The sequence below is a fragment of the Pseudocercospora fijiensis genome (genome assembly GCF_000340215.1).
Source record: "Pseudocercospora fijiensis CIRAD86 unplaced genomic scaffold MYCFIscaffold_7, whole genome shotgun sequence".
Classification (NCBI taxonomy): Eukaryota; Fungi; Ascomycota; class Dothideomycetes; order Mycosphaerellales; family Mycosphaerellaceae; genus Pseudocercospora; species Pseudocercospora fijiensis.
Window position 1 is genome coordinate 717,483 of NW_006921538.1, and position 22,900 is coordinate 740,382.

General features: G+C 40.9%; 1 protein-coding gene across 1 annotated transcript; it reads right to left on the bottom strand.

Moving 5' to 3' along the window:
• Positions 1-21,199: 21,199 nt before the first annotated feature.
• MYCFIDRAFT_211918 (uncharacterized protein) lies at positions 21,200-22,387 on the bottom strand. The gene has a single exon (XM_007930860.1). It carries the CDS (start codon positions 22,380-22,382, stop codon positions 21,387-21,389), a length of 996 nt encoding a protein of 331 aa, XP_007929051.1. The 5' UTR covers positions 22,383-22,387; the 3' UTR covers positions 21,200-21,386.
• Between the last annotated feature and the right edge of the window lie 513 nt (positions 22,388-22,900).

A 22,900-nucleotide genomic window follows, 5' to 3' on the forward strand; every position in this document is an offset into this window, starting at 1 on the left:
GCGCCGTCCTCGCCGATTGCCTAGGCCTCGAGGCCTCGATAGAATAAAGGAACAAGAGAGGGACCTATAGGGCTTAGTAGTAGAGAGGTAGATGTCTTTTAGAAGAGCAGGTAGTTAATTAACGCGTTATAGCTCGCTTGTTAATACTTAGTGCGCGTTTACTATAGTAGTATAGTCTTATTGTCCTTGTTACTAACAATTGCTTGCCTCTAATTAGTTAGCTAATAGTACCCCGGGGGTAGCATTAATCCTAGGCCTTAATAGTGCTATTATAAGCTTTTAGCCTTCTTCTTGTTCTTTACGTTAGTCTAATACTTATCTAACAACTTAGTTATATCCTCGAAGGAACCTTTAGCTTTCTATAAGTCCTATTTAGGCGAATAGCCTTGCTATCTTAGCAGGTACTCCTTCTTGCCTTGTCTAGTCCGATGCTTTAGTATACGCTCTATAGACTATAGCTCTTTACTATTAGCTAAGACCTCTTCTAACTTAGTAGGCGCTTTATCGCCTTCGCGTTAGTAATATAGCTTAAGGAGGGATACGTAGAAGGTGTTATAGATAGTATAATAAGGTAGAAGCTATAACTAGTAGGCCTAGCTATTACCCTTCGGTTCTCGGATACGGAATGGGCTAATGTATCTTAGTGCGAGCTTAGGCCTTGTTTTACTATTAGGTAATAGGTGTTTGCGGATGCGGAGGTTCTTTGTACTAAGCATAACTATATCGCCTTACTTAAAGGTTACTAGTATGTAGCGCTTATCGTAGTAGGCCTTGTGTACTCTTAAGCCTTTATTAGCTTCTTAGCTATCTTAGTATAGATTTCTCGCATCTTCTAAATACGTTCTATTGCCGCTAGTGTCTCTAGTACTTAACGCGCTTCCCTTTCCTTACGCTCGGCCTCGAGCGATAGTAGGTCTTATAGTATAGCAGCATTCTAGCCTATTATAGCTATATATAGTAAGACCTTAGTTGATAAATGTACACTGTTGTTGTATACGAATTCGGCTAGTTGTAGGAGGTTAACCTATCTATTAGGGTCCTCGTTAATGTAGCTACGTAGGTACTACTATAGCGTAGCATTTTGCCTCTCTATTTAACCGTTAGTCTATAGATAGAAGGCTATTAATAGCCGATGCTTTAGTCTTAGCTATAGGCATAATTCGCTCTAATAGTGCGATATAAATATCGAGCCCCTATCGGAGACTATCCCCTTAAGGGTCCCCTAATAGCTATAGAAGATGTTGTTCTATAGGGCTTTAGCTATATTAATAGCAGTCTAATCCTTTCGAGTAGGGATGTAACGAGCCCCCTTAGTAAATCGATCTACTACAATAAGGATAGCATTAAAGATATCCTTGCTGCCCCTATACTTAGTAGGCGGAAGGCCTATAATAAAGTCTATTATTAGTTTAGTAAATAGTTTCTTTAGGATAGGGAGTAAAGACAGCTCGCCGAATAGCAAGTGCTTTAGTGCTTTAACTCGCTAGCAAACTATATAGGTCTGTATATATTCCTTTATATACCGCTTACTATTTAGCTAGTAGTATATACGCGATAGTAGCTCGTACTATTAGGGCTAAAGAGGCTACACGTAATTAGCATGTGACTAGGCCGAGTAAAGCTAGGGTCTTAATACCTTAGGCAGGGCTTAGCGCTTAGCGTTAGGCTAACTCTCCTACCTTCCTCCCTCTCCTCCTAGATCCTTATCGAATACTACCTGTACCTACTACTACCCTATCTACCTACTAACATACCCTTCTTATATAGTATTCGATCTACCCTTTAAGGGTAGTAGCTAGATAGTCCTTATTTCAAGCTTTTAGCGGTATAGCTACGAATAAGACTAATCTAACTATATTGCGCCCGAAGAACGGGACCTATACGTACTATTCTATCGAAGCAACCGTACCAATTATTAAGCAAGGCCTTCTATACGGCCTATTACACTAAGTCAATCGTACTAGACTAATATCTACTAATTCCGCTATATCCGCATCTTAGGGGCTAATAATACATTATTAGTATTACCCCCTATTACAATAGCCGGTTTATTACGAAACAACAACCGTGCTGCCGCTAGTAGCGCTAGCAATAACAACGCTAGTAGTATAGGGCCTGCTAAAGTGCCTACTAAAGTGCCTCCTACTAAGGTGCCTACTAAAGAGCCTACTAGAGGGCCTACTAGAGAACCTATAATCGAAGGGGATAACCTATCGTTGCCCGTTAACGACATTCTTAGCAATATTGTTAACCGTCGATATAGCTAACTAGCCTTTAGCCCCTAACTAGTAGGGAGACTCTAAGAAGCTACCTAAAACAGGCTTACTGCCCTACGTTAAGAACAATAGCTAAAGGATAACCTCCTCGAGATTCGCCGCCTATAGGAAGCCCTAACAACTACTGCTAAACCGGAACTAGTAGTAGGACCTTCCGTACAGAAGAAGGACGCGAAGCTTAAGGATTGCACTATGTTTAATAGCTCTAGTCGAAAGCAATATAACGACTATATTCGTAACTATAAGCTTAACTAACGAAACGCACTAAGGGCTCTACTAAATGACTATTCACTAGTCGTCTATGCTATATAGTACATTAACGGCGACCTAAAACGCACCTAGGATAACTATTTTGATTCCCTTTACGACTAGACCGCTACTTAATAGTAGGATTATAAGACTATTATGCTAAACACCCTTAGCAACCCTATATTGCGCTAGCAGCACGCCTAAGACTAATACCTACGTACTAAACAAAAGGCCGACTAAACCTCTCGATCCTTCGAGGCCTATCTAAAGACCCTTAAGGACGACTTGCTACCTAAGACCGACTCTATCTAGATATCTAAGATACGACCTAAACTAAGATAGGAACTAGTCCTTAAATTAGACCGCCGCCGTATGTTCGAACAGGCTAACCTAATACGCATTCAATTTATAGTTAAGATAGAAATGGCTAAACGAGCTATCTAGCTCTAGTAACGACTAGAATTAAGGATCCGACCTACTAGCAACCGTAGTAACCGTAGCCGCGGAGGAAACTAAGGTTCCTACTAAGACAACAATGCTAACAATAGGAACAGTAACGATCGCAGAAGAGGCCGTAGCCGGCGGCTATATAGAGGAGGCCGCGATAGGGGCCGTAGAAGGGGCTCGTATCCCTATAATACTAACCGCTCGGCTAACAACAGTAGCAACAGCTACGGTAGTCTACTAACCGGATTGAAGTGCTTTAACTATAATAGCACTAGCTATCTGCTAGGCTAATGCGACAAACCTAAGGACTAGGCCCGAATCGACCGTACTACCGCTAAGTACCGTAAGTACCTTTTAGCCGCTAATGCTACCCCTATAGGCTAACCTTCTTATTAGTCGAAAAAAGAATAAGCGCCGCACTAACTGTTAGCCTTATGCGGCGTAAGACTATCGACATCGTGCTAGCTACAATACGCTCCTACCTTATATAGGATACGAAGGGCACTACCTATTAAACTAAGGTTATACTAGATCTAGGAAATTCAGTTAGTGCCCTTATTAGCCATCGCCTAGCTAAGCAATTAGACCTTCGACAACTGCCTAGGACTAACCTACTAACCCTTGCCTAGTTTAATAACGCTCGGCACTTAACCTATAGGGCCTACTATGTTCCTATAGTCCTAAAGGACGACCTCGGAAATAAACGCCTACTAGACTTTACTGCCTACGTAGTAGATATAGACAACCTATATAGGGGAGCTACTATTGTTATTAGCAACCCTATTCTTAAGTACTATGCTATAGTTATAGACTTAGGCAGTTAATAATAGCGATTTAGAATCGCTAGGAAAGAGGATATTAAACATATCGATATTAGCGAGTATCCTAATAATATTAGGGTCCTGTTTATTAGTAACCTAATACTAGCCTCCGCCTTAGCTAATCCAACTACCGACCTACTCGGTAGTAATAACGATGAACCTGTACCCCCTAATAGTATAGACCCTAAACAGCTTAAGCGTATACCGGAGCCTATTCGAGAGACCTATATTAATGTGTTCAAACACTACCTAGCATCGACGTTGCCTATATTCAAAGAGACGGATTATAAGATTAATATTATAGAGGGCAAGGAGGTTCCTTTTAGCCCCCTCTACAACCTTAGTAAACGAGAGCTTGCTATATTGCGTAAGTATCTAGAGGAAAACCTAGCTAATAGCCGGATACGATATAGCAACAGCCCTACTAGTGCACCTATCCTATTCGTACTAAAGAAGGATAGTAGCCTACGCCTATATGTTAATTATCGTAGGCTTAACGCTGTTACTATTAAAGACCGCTGTCTACTCCCGCTTATTAATAAGACCCTCGACCGCCTTTCTAGTGCCTACTACTACACTATATTAGACATTAAGGATGCGTACTATCGTATCCGCATTCGTAAGGGCGATAAATAGAAAACAGCCTTCCGCACTCGTTATAGCTATTTCGAATACTTAGTTATACTATTTAGCCTAGCTAATACCTCTACAATATTCTAGTCCTATATCAATCGGGCCCTTTTAGGCCTATTAGACTATCTCTATATAGTTTACCTAGATAACATCCTAGTTTACACATATTTACCTAATATTACAGAACACTAGGCCGTAGTACGTAAGGTCCTCGACTGCCTACGAGCCTATAGACTATATTGCAAGCCTTCTAAATGCACCTTCGCTACTAAGGAGGTAGCCTTCCTTAGTTTCATCGTATTAACTAATAGTATTAAGGCTAATCCTAACCGGATTAAAACAATTACTAAATAGCCTGTTCCTACGTCTATTAAGGAGCTTTAATCGTTCCTCGGCTTCGCTAATTTCTACCGCCGTTTTATTAAGGGCTATTCGAGGCATGTAATGCTATTAACTAAGCTTACTAAGACTAAGGCAAACCCTTCTAGAGAGTTTAGGTAGACTAACAAAACACAAGCCGCTTTTAACGGTCTAAAGAAGCGATTTACCGAAGTCCCCTTATTGCACTATTTCGTACTAAGCAAGCAGATCCGTATTAAGACTAACGCTTTACAGTTCGCTATATCGGCTATTATATTACAGCAATTAGATAAGGACAATTACTAGTACCTAATTGCCTTCTTTTTACGAAAGATAATCGATATAGAGCGTCGCTACGAGACCTACGAGTAAGAGCTCCTAGCTATTATCGAGGCCTTCAAGCATTAGCGCTACTATCTTAATAGTGCTTAGCACACAATTCAGGTCTATATAGACTATAACAACCTCCGTAGCATTACTAAGGTTACTAGGGTTATAGGTCGATAGGCTAGATAGGCCGTCTACCTCGCTAGGTTTGATTTTAATGTATTATATCGGCTAGGCGTAAGCAACCCTGCTAATAGCCTATCGAGGCGACCTAATTACGACGGCGAAACCTAATACATTAATTCTTTGTTTCTAACCCTATAGCATAAGATTGCTATAGCCCGTATTGTTAATAAGCAAGCGTAGGATAAGCGGCTTACCGGACTCCGCGACGGCTTAAAGTATATTAATGCTCTTGCTATATTAATAGTACGTATTAAGGCAAGAGCTAAGGATACAGATAGGAGAAGTTATAATAACTCCCTAGTCGATATCGCTATATACAGTAATAGCGATTAAAGCACTAATGTAGTTAATCCGGCTACTAGTGCTATTAGATATATACAATGCGTACCTCGTTTAATAGCGAGGGTACTACTAAATAACCTTATAAATAGGGATAGTCAATCGTTTATAGATAAGCTATTACGGGCTTAGTAGAGGGACGCCTTTGCTACTAAACGTATCGACAAGCTTATAAGTAGGCGAAAGACTCGATCTAGTAAGAGTAACTAGTCGATCGATAATAAAGGTTATTTAAAGTTCAAGGGTAGATACTATATCCCCGCTAAACATTCGATCCGACAAGAACTTCTTAAGCGACACTATAATAGTAAGCTTGCCGGTTACTATAGTATAGAGAGGTCGCACGAGCTACTATCGCGTATATACTACTAGCTAAATAGTAAGCGGGACATAAAGGACTACGTAAACACGTATGCCGTATATTAACGTATTAAGGCACTAAAGCATTAGCCTTTTAGCGAGTTGTCCTTATTGCTAATCCCTTATAAGCTATTTGCAGAGCTTACAATAGATTTTATTACAGGTCTTCCCCCTACTAAGCGAAGAGGAAGCAAAGACATCTTTAACGCTATCCTAGTCGTTATAGACCGGTTTACTAAGGGCGCTCGATACATCCCGGCGCGGAAAGATTAGACTGCTATTAATATAGTAGAAGCGCTATAGAACAATATCTTCTATACCTATTAGGGGACCCCTAAAGGGATAGTCTCTAACCGAGGCTCGATATTCATATCTTATTATTAGAGTAAGATTTGCCTATAGCTAAGACTCAAGCATCGCCTGTCTATAGTATTCTATCTATAAATAGATAGTTAGACTGAAAGGCAGAATGCTACGCTATAGTAGTACCTACGTAGCTATATTAATAAGAACCCTAATAACTAGGTTAATCTCCTACAACTAGCCGAATTCGTGTACAACAATAGTGTCTACTTATCTACTAAGGTGTTACCTTATTTCGCTATAATAGGAAGCAACCCTGCGCTGCTATAAGACCCCCTATCGCTCGAGGCCGAGCGTAAGGAAAGGGAAGCGTATTAAGTACTAATACCTAAGACACTAGCGGCTATTAAGAGGGTTTAAAAGATGCGAGAGATTTACGCTAAGATAGCTAACAAACTAGCGAAGGCCTAGGCCTATTAGAAGGCCTATTACGACAAACACTATATACCGATAACCTTTAAGCAAGGCGATATAGTTATGCTAAGCACTAAGAACCTCCGCATCCGTAAGTACCTATCCCCTAATAGCAAAACAAGGCCTAAGCTCGTACTAAGATATATTAGTCTATTCCGTATTCGAGAAGTTAAGGGCTCCTCCGTATAGGCCTATTAGTTGTAGCTTCCTCCTTATTATACTATCTATAACACCTTCTATATATCCCTCCTTAAGCTATATTACCTACGCGAGGGGGATGAAGCCCCTACTAAATACGAAGACATACTAGCGGATAGTAAAGAGCTGTAGTCTATAGAACGTATCCTAGATTATCGGACTAGGCGAGGCAAGAAGGAGTACCTCCTAAGATAGTAAGGCTATTTACCTAAATAGGACTCGTAGGAGGCCGAAGACTCGTTTAAAGATATAACTAAGTTGTTAGATAAGTATTAGACTAGTGTAAAGAACAAGAAGAAGGCTAAGGGCCTATAATGTCGCCTAGGAACAATGCTACCCCTAGGGTGCTATTAGCTAACTAATTAGAGGCCGGCAAGCTAGGATAATAAGACTATACTAGGCGCGCTACGACGCGTTAATTAATTAATCGCACACTCTTTCAAGGACTCTACCTCTTTACTAACGCGCCCTATAGGTCCCCCTCTTATTCCCTTATTCTATCGGAGCCTCGAGGCCTAGGCAATCGGCGAGGATAGCGCGGCCGGCGCGACTATATTAGTAACGGTATTGCGGAGTATATTGTTAGTTAAAGAAGAAGATTAGGGGCGAAGTAAAGCTGGCGCTAAGACGACTAGCGCCGCTATTATCGATATTACTTGCTATTATTACTGTATCTACTAAGACAACCTTACCTATACTACGAGCCTAAGGCACCTTTAATTAAAACTTTAATTAAAACTTTAAGCCGCCTAAAAGATTGAGCCTATTAAGGGTTTAATCAAAACTTTAACTAAGTCAAAAGATTAAGCGACTAATAGACTAACTAAGGGTAAAAACTATAGAGCTAAGCTAGCCGGGGTCGATCTTGCGGACAATAGGTTACTCCTCGATCTTTCCGACCCTTTAAGCGAGGCGAACCTTAACTATTGCACTTATAATAGCCTTTACCTATAGAAACCAGAAGGACTAAGTTTTTTAAAAAGATATGATTAGTTAACACTTAAAGGCTGCCAAACCTAACTAATTTAGGCTAGTAAAACTACGATAGTAAATAATAACCCTCGGAAGCGGACAAACCCTCGGGAGCGGACATTGCTAGGTCTTTTAAGAGTAGACGCAAAGAACTCGGTACGATATTACTTAGAGCGGAGGCAGGGCTGCAATACCTCGTACGTCTATCTGTTATAGTAGGAAAGACGCGCTTGTATTATAATTAGTCGAAGGCCCTTAATTCTTATAGATATATATTACTTTATAGTTTATTACACATAGGGATAGCGCAGTTAGAAGTTAGACATTGTATTAGAAGGTAAGGTTTGACATAGTTACATAATTAGGTAGTTAAGTGTTTAATTTAGCGCGGACTAAACGGCTTATTAGACCTGCTAAGTTAGTAGCAATAGAGGTTGAGACTAGGACAAAGACCGGCTACGAGGGCGCGGCCTTTAGAAGGGAAGCGCACATTAGGGCCAAAGAGGCTATACGTAATTAGCATATAACTAGGCCGAGTGAAGCTAGGGTCTTAATGCCTTAGGCAGGGCTTGGCGCTTAGCGTTAGGCTAACTCTCCTACCTTCCTCCCTCTTCTCCTAGATTCTTATCGAATACTACCTATACCTACTACTACCCTATCTACCTACTAATATACCCTTCTTATACGTACGACCTCTCTATACTATAGTAACTAGCGAGCTTACTATTATAGTGCCTCTTTAAAAGCTCTTATCTAATCGATTGTTTAGCGGGGACATAGTATCTACCCTTAAACTTTAAGTAACCCTTATCGTCGATCGACTAATTATTATTACTCTTACTAGATCGAGTCGCCCGTCTACTTATAAGCCTATTAATACGCTCGATAGCAAAGGCGTCCCTATACTAAGCACGTAATAGCTTATCTATAAACGATTAACTATCCCTATTTGCAAGGTTATTTAATAGCACCCGTACTATCGAACGAGGTACGTATTGTATATATCTAATAGCACTAGTAGCCGGAACTACTGCAACCTCTTCTATAGTACTATCGCTATATAGGCTATTACTATAGATAGCAATGTCTTTAATCGAGTTATTATAGCTCGAGCGATCTACGTCCTTTCTAACGTATACTAGAAGAACGACAACTCCGCTATAGTATTTGTTGCCGCCGTAGGGTCCGGAAGTCCGCTTATCCTACGCTTACTTATTAACAATACGGGCTATAGCAATCTTATACTATAGGGTTAGAAACAATAAATTGATATACTAGGTCTCGCTATTATAATTAGGCCGCCTCGATAGGCTATTAGTAGGGTTGCTTACGCCTAGCTAATATAATATATTAAAATCGAACCTAGCGAGGTAGACGGCCTATCTAGCCTATCGACCTATAACCCTTATAACCTTAGTAATACTACGCAGGTTGTTATAGTCTATATAGACCTGAATTGTATGCTAAGCACTATCGAGATAGTAGCGCTAGTACTTAAAGGCTTCTACGATTACTAAGAGCTCTTACTTATAGGTCTCGTATCGACGTTCTATATCGATTATCTTCCGTAAGAAGAAGGCAATTAGGTGCTAGTAGGTGTTATTAGCCTATTGTAATATAATAGCTAATATAGCGAACTATAAAGCGTTAGTCTTAATTCGGATCTACTTGCTTAGTACGAAATAGTGTAATAAGGGGACTTTAGTAAAGCGTTGCTTTAGACCGTTAAAAGCGGCTTATACTCTATTAGTCTATTTAAACTCTCTAGTTAGGTTAGCCTTAGTTTTAGTAAGCTTAGTTAATAGCATTACATGCCGTAAATAGCTCTTAATAAAGCGACGATAGAAATTAGCGAACCCGAGGAACGACTATAGTTCCTTAATTAACGTAGGAATAGGCTATTTAGTAATAGTCTTAATCCGATTAGGATTAGCCTTAATATCCTTAGTTAATACGAGGAAGCTAAGGAAGGATACCTCCTTAGTAGCAAAGGTATATTTAGAAGGCTTGCAATATAGGCTATAGGCCCGTAGGCGGTCGAGGACCTTTCGTACTATAGCCTAGTGTTCTATAATATTAGGTAAATAGGTATAAACTAGGATATTATCTAGGTAAACTATATAGAGATAGTCTAATAGGCCCGAAAGGGCCCGATTGATATAGGACTAGAATGTTATAGGGGCATTAGCTAGGCTAAATAGTATAACTAGGTATTCGAAATAGCTATAACGGGTACGGAAGGCCGTTTTCTATTTATTACCCTTGCGGATGCAGATACGATAGTACGCATCCTTAATGTCTAGTATAGTATAGTAGTAGGCGCTAGAAAGGCGGTCGAGGGTCTTATTAATAAGCGGAAGTAGACAGCGGTCCTTAATAGTAATAGCATTAAGCCTACAATAATTAATATATAGGCATAGGCTACTATCCTTCTTTAGAACAAACAAGATAGGCGCACTAGCAGGGCTATTACTATATCGAATTCGACTATTAGCTAGGTTCTTATCTAGGTACTTACGTAATACAGCAAGCTCTCTTTTACTAAGGTTATAGAGTAGCCTAAAAGGAACCTCCTTGCCCTCTATTATATTAATCTTATAATCCGTCTCTTTAAATATAAGCAATGTCGATACTAGGTAGTGTTTAAATATATTAATATAGGTCTCTCGAATAGGCTCTAGTATACGAGTAAGCTACTTAGGGTCTATACTATTAGGGGGCATAGGTTTATCGTTATTATTACTAAGTAGGTCGGTAGTCGGATTAGCCGGAGTTAGGTTACTAATAAATAGGACCCTAATATCGTTAGGGCACTCGCTAACGTCGATATGCTTAATGTCCTCTTTCCTAGCGATTCTAAATCGCTACTATTAAAGGCCTAAGTCTATAGTAATAGCGTAGTACTTAAGAATAGGGTTGCTAATAACAATATCGGATCGAAGGCTATCTATATCTACTACGTAGGCGGTAAAATCTAATAAGCGCTCGTTGCCGAGGTCGTCTCTTAGAACTATAGGAATATAGTAGGCCCTATAGGTCAAGTGCCGAGCGTTATTAAACTAAGTAAGGGTTAGCAGGTTAGCTCTATTCAATTGTCGAAGGTCTAATTACTTAGCTAGGCGATAGCTAATAAGGGTACTAACTGAATTTCCCGGATCTAGTATAACCTTAGTTTAATAGTTAGTGCCCTTCGTGTCCTATATAAGGCAGGAGCGTATTATAGCTAGTACAATGTCGATAGTCTTACGCCGTATAAGGCTAATAGTTAGTGCGGCGCTTATTCTTTTTTCGAAGGTTAGCCTATAGGGGTAGCATTAGCGGCTAAAAGGGTTTTCCGGTGCTTAGCGGTAGTACGGTTAATTCGGGTCTAGTCCCTAGGTTTGTCGCATTAGCCTAGTAGATAGCTAGTACTATCGCAATTGAAGCACTTTAATCTAGTTAGGGGATTGCTATAGCCGCTATTGCTGCTATTATTAGTTAAGCGATTAGTACTATAGGGATACGAGCCCCTTCTACGGCCTCTATTACGGCCTCCTCTATATAGCCGTCGGCTACGGCCTCTTCTACGGTCGTTACTGTTCCTATTGTTAGTATTATTGTCCTAGTAGGAACCTTAGTTTCCTCCGCGGCTACTATAGTTGCTACGGTTAGTACTAGTTAGTCGGATCCTCGATTCTAGTCTTTATTAGAGTTAAACAGCTATCTAAGTTTTAGGCGTATCTCGGAAATCTATATAGAATTAGTCTTAGCTAGAAGGTTATCCTCGAGGGTCTTTAAATAGGCCTTAAATAAGCGGGCCGATTAATTAGTCTTTTATTTAGCTCGAAGATACAGGTCCTAAGTATGTTGTTGCCTTAGTATAGGGTTTCTAAGGGTATCTAGTATAATAGTTTTATAGGTCTGCTACTAAACAGCGGTCTAATCGTTAAGGGAGTCGAAATAGTTATCCTATATACGCTTTAGGTCGCTATTAATGTACTATATAGCGTAGACAACTAAGGAATAGTTATCTAGTAGCGCTCTTAGTACATTGCGCTAGTTAAGTTTATAGTTACGAATGTAGTCGTTGTACTGCTTTCGACTAGAGCTATTAAATACGGTACAGTCCTTAAGTTTAGCATCTTTCTTTTAGATAGGTAGTAAAGAAGGTCCTACTATTAGTTTAGTAGTAGTTATTAGGGCTTCCTAAAGGCGACGGAGCTCGAGGAGGTTATCCTTTAGCTATTATTCTTAACGTAGGGTAGTAAGCCTGTTTTAAGTAGCTTCTTAAAGTCTCCCTAATAGTTGAGGGCTAAAGGCTAGTTAGCTATATCGTCGATTGACAATGTTATTAAGAATATCGTTAACAGGCAATTCTAGATTATTACCTAGAATTATAGGTTCTTCTTTAGCAGGCCCTCTAGTAGGCTCTTTAGTAGGAGGCACTTTAGTAGCTACTTTAGCGGGAACTGTGCTACTAGCGTTGTTATTGCTAGCGCTACTAGCGGCGCCGCGGTTGTTATTGCTTCGTAATAAGCCGGCTATTATAAGGGGTAATACTAATAATATATTATAGGCCCCTAAGATACGGATATAGCGGAATTAGTAGATATCGGTCTAGTATAATTAACTCGGTGTAATAGGCCGTATAGAAGGCCTTGCTTAATAATTAGTACGGTTGTTTTAATAGAATAGTACGTGTAGGTCCCGTTCTTTAGGCGCAATATAGTTAAATCGATAGTTTTCGTAGCTATACCGCTAAAAGCTTGAAATAAGGACTATCTAGCTACTACCCTTAAAGGGTAGATCGAATACTATATAAGAAGGGTTATATTAGCAGGTAGATAGGGTAGTAGTAAATTAGTATAGTATTCGATAGAGATCTAAAAAAAGAGGGAGGAAGGCAGGCTAGTTAGCCTAACGCTAAGCGCTAAGCCCTGCCTAAGGCACTAAGACTCTAGGTTCACTCGGCCTAGTTATATACTAATTACGTATAACCTCTTTAGTCCTAACATAGGTTGCTAATAAACAGGACCCTAATATCGTTAGGGCACTCGCTAGCATTAATATATTTAATATCCTCTTTCCTAGCGATCCTAAATCGCTACTATTAGCTGCCTAGGTCTATAGCTACGGCGTAGTACTTAAGAACAGGGTTGCTAATAACAATAGTAGCTCCTCTATATAGGTTGTCTATATCTACTATGTAGGTAGTAAAGTCTAGTAGGCGTTTATTTCCGAGGTCGTCCTTTAGAACTATAGGAACATAGTAGGCCTTATAGGTTAAGTGCCGAGCGTTATTAAACTAAGCAAGGGTTAGTAGGTCAGCCCTAGGCAATTGTCGAAGATCTAATTGTTTAGCTAGGCGATAGCTAATAAGGGTACTAGCTAAATTCCCTAGGTCTAGCATAACCTTAGTTCTATAATTATTGCTATACGTGTCCTATATAAGACAGGTACGTATAATAGCTAGTATAATATCGATAGTCTTACGCCGCATAAGGCTAATAGTTAGTACGGCGCTTATTCTTTTTTCGAAGGTTAGCCTATAGGGGTAGCGTTAGCTACTAAAAGGTGTTTCTTATACTTAGCGGAAGTACGGTTAATCCGGGCCTAATCCCTAGGTTTGTCGCATTAGCCTAGGAGATAGCTAGTACTATTATAGTTAAAGCACTTTAATCTAGTTAGTAGGTTGCCGTAGCTATTATTGCTATTATTAGCCGAGCGGTTAGTATTATAAGGATACGAGCCCCTTCTACGACCCCTATCGCGGCCTCCTCTATATAGCCGCCGGCTACGGCCTCTTCTACGGTCGTTACTATTCCTATTATTAGCATTGTTATCTTAGTAAGAACCTTAGTTTCCTCCGCGGATACTACGGTTACCGCGGTTAGTACTAGCTAGTCGGATCCTCGATTCTAGTCGTTGTTAAAGCTAAACAGCTCGTTTAGCTGTTTCTACTTCGACTATGAATTAAATACGTATTAGATTAGCCTATTCGAATACGCGACGGCGGTCTAATTCGAGAATAAGCTCCTACCTAAGCTTAGGGCGTATTTCCGAGATCTATATAGAATTAGTCTTAGCCGGAAGGTTATCCTCGAGGGTCTTTAAATAGGCCTCGAATAAGCGAGCCGATTAATTAGTCTTCTATTTAGCTCGAAGATATAGGTCCTAAGTATATTGTTGCCTTAGTATAGGGTTTCTAAGGGTATCTAGTATAATAGTTTTATAGGTCTGCTACTAAACAGCGGTCTAGTCGTCGAGGGAGTCGAAATAGTTATCCTATATACGCTTTAGGTCGCTATTAATATACTGTATAGCGTATATAACTAAGGAATAGTCGTCTAGTAGCGCTCTTAGTGCATTACGCTAGTTAAGCTTATAGTTACGAATATAGTCGTTGTATTGCTTGCGACTAGAGCCGTTAAATATAGTACAGTCCTTAAGCTTAGCATCCTTCTTTTAGACTAGTAGTAAGGAAGGCCCTACTACTAGTTTAGTTGTCGGGGCTTCCTAAAGGCGGCGAAGTTCGAGGAGGTCGTCCTTTAGCTATTACTCTTAGCGTAGGGCAGTAAGCCTGTTTTAAGTAGCTTCTTAAAGTCTCCCTAATAGTTAAGGGCTAAAGGCTAGTTAGCTATATCGTCGATTAACAATATTGTTAAGAATGTCGTTAATAGGCAATTCTAGATTATTACCTAGAATTATAGGTTCTTCTTTAGTAGGCCCTCTAGTAGGCTCTTTAGTAGGCACTTTAGTAGGAACTATGCTACTAGCGTTGTTATTGCTAGCGCTACTAGCGGCGCCGCGGTTGTTGTTGCTTCGTAATAAGCCGGCTATTATAATAAGGGGTAATACCGATAATATATTATAGGCCCCTAAGATACGGATATAGCGGAATTAGTAGATATCGGCTTAGTGCGATTAATTTAGTATAATAGGCCGTATAGAAGGCCTTGCTTAATAATTAGTACGGTTGTTTTAATAGAATAGCATATATAGGTCCCGTTCTTCGAGTATAATATAGTTAAATCGATAGTTTTCGTAGCTATACCGCTAAAAGCTTGAAATAAGGACTATCTAGCTACTACCCTTAAAGGGTAGATCGAATACTATATAAGAAGGGTTATATTAGTAGGTAGATAGGGTAGTAGTAGGTATAAGTAGTATTCGATAGAGAACTAGAAGGAGAAGGAGGAAGGTAGGCTAGTTAGCCTAACGCTAAGCGCTAAGCCCTGCCTAAGGCACTAAGACCCTAGCTTTACTCGGCCTAATTATATACTAGTTACGTGTAGCCTCTTTAGCTCTAACATTCTACGGTTAACCGAGTTTATTACGTTAAGAAGCGAATATTACTACCTAAGACTTTCTTATAAAGCTATACGATAGTTTATAATCGCTCGAATACCCTTAAAAGTATCTTGTAAAAATTAGCTATTGCAATAATAGTAGTTACAACCGGCAAGCGCTAGAGTACGCATTATTACTGCCTAGTTATAAGAGGTGAAAGTTAATGCCTTAGAATCCTTCGTAGGCTTAGCGGATTACGGTAACATAGTCGAGTCGTGCTCGATGCTCTGCCCGCATTTCAAAATACAGGTGCCTAGTTAGAATCACATGCTTGAACATTGTAAGATAATAAAGGCCTCTAGTATTAGGGTATAGAGGAGGAGCTAGCTAGGATAGGGATCGGGCAATCCCGAGGATCTGATTAGCATTCCATTTATCTAATCCAAATTTCTACGGCTTATATCGGGTCGTAGAATAGTAGGATGTGAATTCTTAAAATCATTCCGAAAAACATTAGTTAAGCACCCCTAATCGCTCGGCTAGCTACAGATAAGGAAATACTTAGGTCTATTGCACTATCTAGTACGCACCGCTCGGTAGAGAGGCTATACTACTAAATGCAATAACTAAGAGGTTAATGCGAGCTATTAAGTACAAACTAGCAGGTATAAAGAACATAAGGCAATAAGGCTAGCGCATCTTGTAAGCCTTGCTAGATTCGAGCCTAGGTAAGGAATAGTTCTCCTACTTAGAGTGTATGCCTAGGTGTTAGGGTCTATTACGTGCCTAATGCCTAAGGCTGCAACTGCTACACTCTATCTTCGGACTTCTATATAGATTAGTCCTTCTTCTAATATATTAGTTACATTAAGTAGTTATAAGCCCCCTACGTTTCCAACGCATTCTATACGTTTTCTAATAGTTAATCCGATTGCTGCGTAGATAGCGCTCGTTACTAAAAATTGCGCCGATACTAATATCGTCGCCGCCCTCGCCGCCCTCGAGTGTTCTAGTAGGTACTAGACTCGAGTCGGCTACTGTTAGTATTAGCTGTCCGCTATACCGGTTTCTAATATTAGTGTTAGCTGTCCGCTATACTAGTACAATACGGGCGCGCCTGTCGGCGGCCTCGTTATACCCTCGGGATAAGTTAATAGTCTCTTTCTATATTATCGCCGTCGCTATCCGTAATAGCTCCCTCTACAACTACTAACGCTTATATAAGCAACATCCCTAAGCTAAAGAATAAGGAGAATTATCCAGTATAGGCCTATGCCGCTAAAGGCGCCCTTAAAGGTATATCGGTCTAGCGCTATATGTAAGGCACCCGCTAGCGACCCCTTTCTAAGGCCTCTAGTAAGTCTTCTAAGGAGTTTGAAGACCGCTAAGATAAATAGGACTCTAAAGATCAAACAGCGCGTACCTAGATCTTTGCTAATTATATTAGTAATATTCAACAATTACTGCTTAGTCTGTCTATATCCTAGGAAGTATAGGACTTCCTTAAGAAGAAATATACTAGTAAAGGTAGGTCTACTAAATTCATGCTCTACTAGGAATATATCACCCTTCGGTATAATAGTAAGGACATTAAGAAGTTCTATAATAAGTATAAGAAGAAGCTTAGTGCCTTAAAGGATACTAAATTGGCTATTAGCTAATATTAGGCTGTCTATATGTTTATTATACAGATCGCACTATTCTACGAGGCATTCGTACAGATACGCCGTAAGTAGATACGCGCCTTAGAATATACTATTAATAACAACACCCTTAACAACATTATTAGCGCGTTGCTTAATAAGAATATAGCTCAATTGAACTAGGCCTAATATAATAGCTTCTTTGGTCTTTAGCGCTAACTATAACAGCAAGGTAGCAATAGCAATAATAATAGCGGTCGAGGTAACTCGAACCGTAGCGGTCGTAGTAGCCGCGGAAATAGTAACAATAGTCGTAGCCGCGGTGGAAGCAACTAGAATAGTTATTAGTCTAACCGTAAGAAGTGCGCCTATTGTTAGGGGTTATACCCTTCTAACCGCTACTACACTAAGTACTCTTACCTAAAGGAGGAAGACCGTCTTCGTCGCGAGAAGCAGAAGGCTAAGAAGCAGTAATAGTAGCAGCGTAGACTAACTGCGCAGCAACAACAGCCGCTATCTAGTTAGAATAGTACCTAGGGCCTATATGCGGCTAATGCTACCCCGGGGGTGTTATTAGACCTAAGCTACAATTACGCCTTTACTATAAACACTATAGTTACTGTTAGCGACTAGGTTTCTACGGCTCTCACTGCTAGCACTCGTACTACTAATTAGGTTGTCGACTTAGGTACTAGTATATATATAGTTAACGACCCTTTATTACTTATTAAATATAAAGGCCATTATATTCCTATCCGGTTTAGTAGCAATACGAAGCACGCTACGATAGTTAGCATAGCTTAGACTAAGGTTGTTAATAAGCGTAGTATAAGTAGCATAAAGCTATCTAATACACTATATGTTCTAGGTCTAGTAGCTAACCTTCTGTCTACTAAGAAGCTTACCGACAAGGGCTGTTTCTATCGGAATAATAAGCGAGTACTATTTACTGTTGTTAACGGCTCTGAGGTTACTGTTGCTTAGATATACCGAAAGAATAGTCTCCCCTATTTGCATACGCCTACCTCTAGTCCTAAGGGTCAGGTTGTTGCTCTTCTATCGAAGAAGGGGGTACCGACAGGTACGATAGAAGAGTGGTATCTACGATATAGCTATATCTATTACCGCAAGCTGTTACGAATAGAAGCTAAGGGTCAGATTGTTATTACTAGAAACAAGACCGACTTCCGAAACTGTATCGCTTGTCGTATAGCAACGTTACATAAGGAATACAACCGACTGCTACGACTGCGACTATCTACTATTTACTATATTGTCTGTATGGATGTGGTTACTATTACTAACCCTAGTCTACTGCAAGAACGCTACTTTACGTTGTTTATATGCGCTAAATTAGCCTATCGATACGAATATGCTAGCTTACTAAAGTTAGGGGCTGCAGCAGCAATTAAGGACTACCGTATACACGTCCGTACACAAACCAGCTGTTCGATCCTAATCTACCGCCTCGATAGAGGGGGTAAATACAGCGGAAACTAGCTATTAAGCTAGGCTCGTAATCAAGGCATTGTACTACAGGTTATAGCGCCTTATTCTTCTACTTAGAACGGACTTGCTAAGGTTAGCAATTATATTGTATATACGACAGCTCGGAAGATAATGCTCTACGCTAATTTGCTAAAGGCCCTATAGCTATATACAGTTACTACTGCTATACAGGTCCTTAATATTACTCCTAGAACCTTGGAAGGTCTTAGCCCCTATGCTATTATAGCTAGGGAGCTTAATTAGTCTCGGAAGCAGCTACGCCTTTAACATCTTCGTGCCTATAGCTATACTGCTATTGCATACGATTACGAAGTTGCTCGTAGAAAGAAGATAGATAGCAGAGGTCTTATTAGCAAACTAGTTGGCTATACTAAGGGCTTAGTAGACTTAGGAAAATATATAATTTATCTTCCTAACTAGTATAAGGTTATTGCTTCTAAGGATATCAAGTTTATTAAGTTAGGGGAGTTGTCGCTTCTAGAGGGCATAATACTATACGCTAATCCTAATAACCTAGCTAAGAACGAGTTTGTTACACTCGAGTCTATTATGCCGGCTCTATTTAATTCTATAAGTAACGAGGCACCGTCGCTATAGGAAGCCGCTAGTGTAGTCTAGCAGCTTCTAGCCTAGTAAGAAGAGCCTCCGGACGAGCCTGCTTAAGATATAGAGGTAACTAATAAGGTCGCTAGTCCGTTGCTACTCGACGATGACCTACTAGACGTTCAACTACTAGCTTTAAGTAATGAAGATAGCTTTTAGTTAGCCGAGGAAGAGCTAGTATATAATCCAAACGCTAAGAAGGGCGAGCCTAGCTAGCTGCCTAAGTTTAAGCGACTAGACAACGTTAGTAGTCGTTCTATACGCAAGATACGAAGCAACAAGAGCGCTCGTAAGCTGTTACGTAGCTATCTAGCCGATTGTAGTATTAAGCGGTTAACTCGACGTATAATAGCTAATATGCCGATAGCCTATATTAAGGGCTTTATAGCCTCCTGCTACATTGCTAAGCAGTCCGACAAGCCTAAAGAAACCATCCCTATTCCGAAGAGTTACAAGGAAGCATCTTAGTCGCTATATTAGCTATAGTAGAAGGAAGCTTGCGAGGCTAAATACAAGTTACTAATTAACAACTATATATAGGTTTATATATCTCGGTTAGAGGTGCTAGAAGGCAGGAAGGTTGTTCGTAGTCGTTAGGTCTTTACTATCAAGCGAGACGCTAATAGAAATATAAGCCGGTTTAAGGCTCGTTAGGTTGTTCGTAGCTTTACGTAGGTTGAAGGCTAGGATTACGACGAGACCTATGCGGCTGTCGCTAAGCTATCTACGCTGCGGGCCCTATTCGGCCTAATCGCTTATTACGACCTAGAAGCTAAGTAGTACGACATTCTAACTGCCTTCCTTAACGTACTTATTAGTAACAAGCACAAGATCTACGTTGAACAGCTATACGGCTTTAAAGACCGTAGTAGCAAGGGCATAGTTTGCCTATTACTAAAGGCACTGTATAGTCTAAAGCAGTTACTAATGCTATAGTATAAAGAGCTTCGGAAGTACTTAAAGAGCCTAGACTTTATTCTAATAATGTCCGACGTCTGTGTATTTAAGTACGTTGTTAGCGGCTCTATTATTGTTATCTACGTAGATAATATAATTATTATCGCCTATACTCTATTAGCACTAGAGGCAGTAGCTTAGTTGCTAAAGGACCGTTTTAATATGCGAGAGCTAGGCGACCTTTACTACTATCTCGGTATGCGCATTATCCGCGACCGTAATAAGCGCACTATCTACGTCGTTTAGGACGCCTACTTAAATAGGCTCTGCGAGAAGTATAGTATACGTGGCCGTATCGGTCTAGCTACTCTAATAGCACCTCGCTATATTAAGACGTCTATTTAACGCGCACCTAAGGGCTATATAGCTAGTGCCGCCTTTAAGACTTAGTATTAAGAAGGTGTTAGTAAGGCACTATAGCTAGCTATAATTATACGACCTAATGCTTGCTATACTATAGGCCTATTATTACGATTTATCTCTAACCCTACTAAAGAGCATTATGCCGCGCTCCTTTAGCTAATTAAGTACCTAGTTAGTACCCTTAGTCGTAGTATACGCTTTTAAGGCATATAGAATAATAAGCTCAATTTTGCTAGATACTGTAATGCTTTATAGGCCGACGATTTAGTTATCCGCCGCTCTATAGGCGGCTTCTACTTTACTATTATAGGCGGACCTCTATTGTATAAGTCCGGCCGCTAGATACTCGTTATACTATTATTAACTAAAGCTAAGTATATTCAACTCACTATAGGGGCTAAGGAAGTAGTTGCCTTAGCTCGTTTATTAAAGGAAATTAGCTATAAGGGCTATATTCTTCTAGTTACGCTCTACGAGGACAATTAGTCCGCTATTGCTATTACTAAGTCTACTAGTATTAATAGCCGTACGAAGCATATAGATGCTCGTGTTTACTATATTCGAGAGAAGATTACTAATAGTACTATTGTCGTCTAATAGGTTAGCATATATAATTAGATAGCCGATAGCTTTACTAAGCCGCTTAATAAGATTAAGCACGGCCGCTTTATTAAATAACTAAACCTAGTAGATTGCAAGGCCGCTATTAAGAGCGCTACAAAGCTAGCTGCTAAGTACTAAGAGGAAAGGGCCTTTGTTTGCTTTATCTATATAACCTAAGAGTAGTCTAGTTTGTTTACCTGTTTCTGCTTACCTAATACCCCTTGTTTGCCTTGCTAACAGAATGGCTATTAAGTTGTTTGTTTTATAGCGATATGTACGTGCTAAGGGGGTGACTTGGAGTGTATGCCTAGGTATTAGGGTCCATTACGTACCTAATGCCTAAGGCTGCAACTGCTGCACTCTATCTTCGGACTTCTACATAGATTAGTCCTTCTTCTAATACATCAGTTACATCAAGTCTCCTTGTAGTAGACTGCCATCTCCGAGCAGCTATAGATACATAGTAACAACCAAACAGATATGCAGCTAGAGCGCTAGAGTATCTGTTCCCATCTCACTGCAAACTCGAATGTCCAGCCACATAGATGGATACTCGCGAAAGCAGCAGTTCCGATTGCTAGAACAGCGTGCTGTTTGAGATTGGCTTGTATATCCCGATCGTCCGGTATGCGGTCCAGCGGCCGTTTTTGAAGGCCAGCTTGAAGTATCCATCGTAGAACATGCCTGCTCCATTTGCTTGACATGTATATACGGCCTTCAACGAAGTCCAGTGGTGTGTCCATAAAGGGGTCCTTAGCCGCTTCGCCGGCTCCGCAAAGAATGTCGGCGATGGTTGAGTTTGTGTGTAGCACAATAGGCGTGCGTACATCGAGAGGTTTATTCCACCAAAACCCCAATGTACATAGAGCTGAGCAGGTGAGTGCCAATGTAGACAGTTCAAACGGCGTGATAGGGAGGTGCGTGATTGCACGACCGATCGATTGCACCACCAGCCATCCACACTGGAGGAAAGTCAAGAGTTTGCCAACGCTATCCGCTTTACTTTTGTCCCAAATCTCTCGCCTCGTGGTCTTCGGGATTGATACATAGCCATGCTGAACCAGATAGTGGAGCTGCTTGGCGGTTATTGGAAAGGATTGCGAGTATAGAGGCTGGAGGACGTAGCCACCGCTATCCGCACAGAAGCCGTGGCAGAGCGACCATTGCTTTGTAGTATAGCCAAGCTTTGCGAAATCAGCAACAGATCTCTTCGCAGATGCATATTGGGCACATGCAAAGAGCATCGGGAGCTCTGGGGCAAGTACTCCCAGAATGAGCCATCGCAATTTTCGCCAGAAGACGGTCATCCAGGTGTCAGTCTCAGCAGGGACGTTCAAATGCAGCATCGTCCATAGTGCAAGGAGCAGGGCGGACAGACAACTCCAGAGAATATCGATGGTGCCGCGTTGATTGGGCGCAGACGTCCATCCTAGCCGGACATTGTGCGGGTCGATAAATGTCGCATTCGGTGCTAGGAGGTTACCGGTCATCTTGGTGTTGAAGTCATTGTACTTGACTCGAGATGTCTGAGGGAGGGTGCTATCTATGTGTGACTTCAGTCGCCAAAGCCTTGGGGCATTGCGGCTCGAGACGGCACAATACTCCTAAAGATGGCAGAGACGCCGATGGTGGGCGAGTGGCTTCTGTGACTGGTCAGCCTTGCAGAGAAAGTCCTTCCTCCGCCCCTCGACGGGAAGGGATATGGAGCAGGCTAGGCATGAGGGTCGAGTTGCAAGGGCTACGCCAGCGCCTATCTTGTATCATGCAGTTTCAGTGCCTGCGGCAGATTTCTTGGAGGGATCGAAACCATTGTTATTCGCAGAGCTGATGGCGATGTGTGATGTTCTAGGTACCTAAGCGCGAAGGCGCAGTCGAGCTGTGCCGCACGTGCAGGAAGTCAACGTCGTTTTTCCCCTGCCCCGCATTCGATTCGTGGACTCCAAGTATTTCTGGTTGCAGAGAGGCCGGTCCTGTACCTTACTTACCTATCCTACAAGCGCTTAGACTT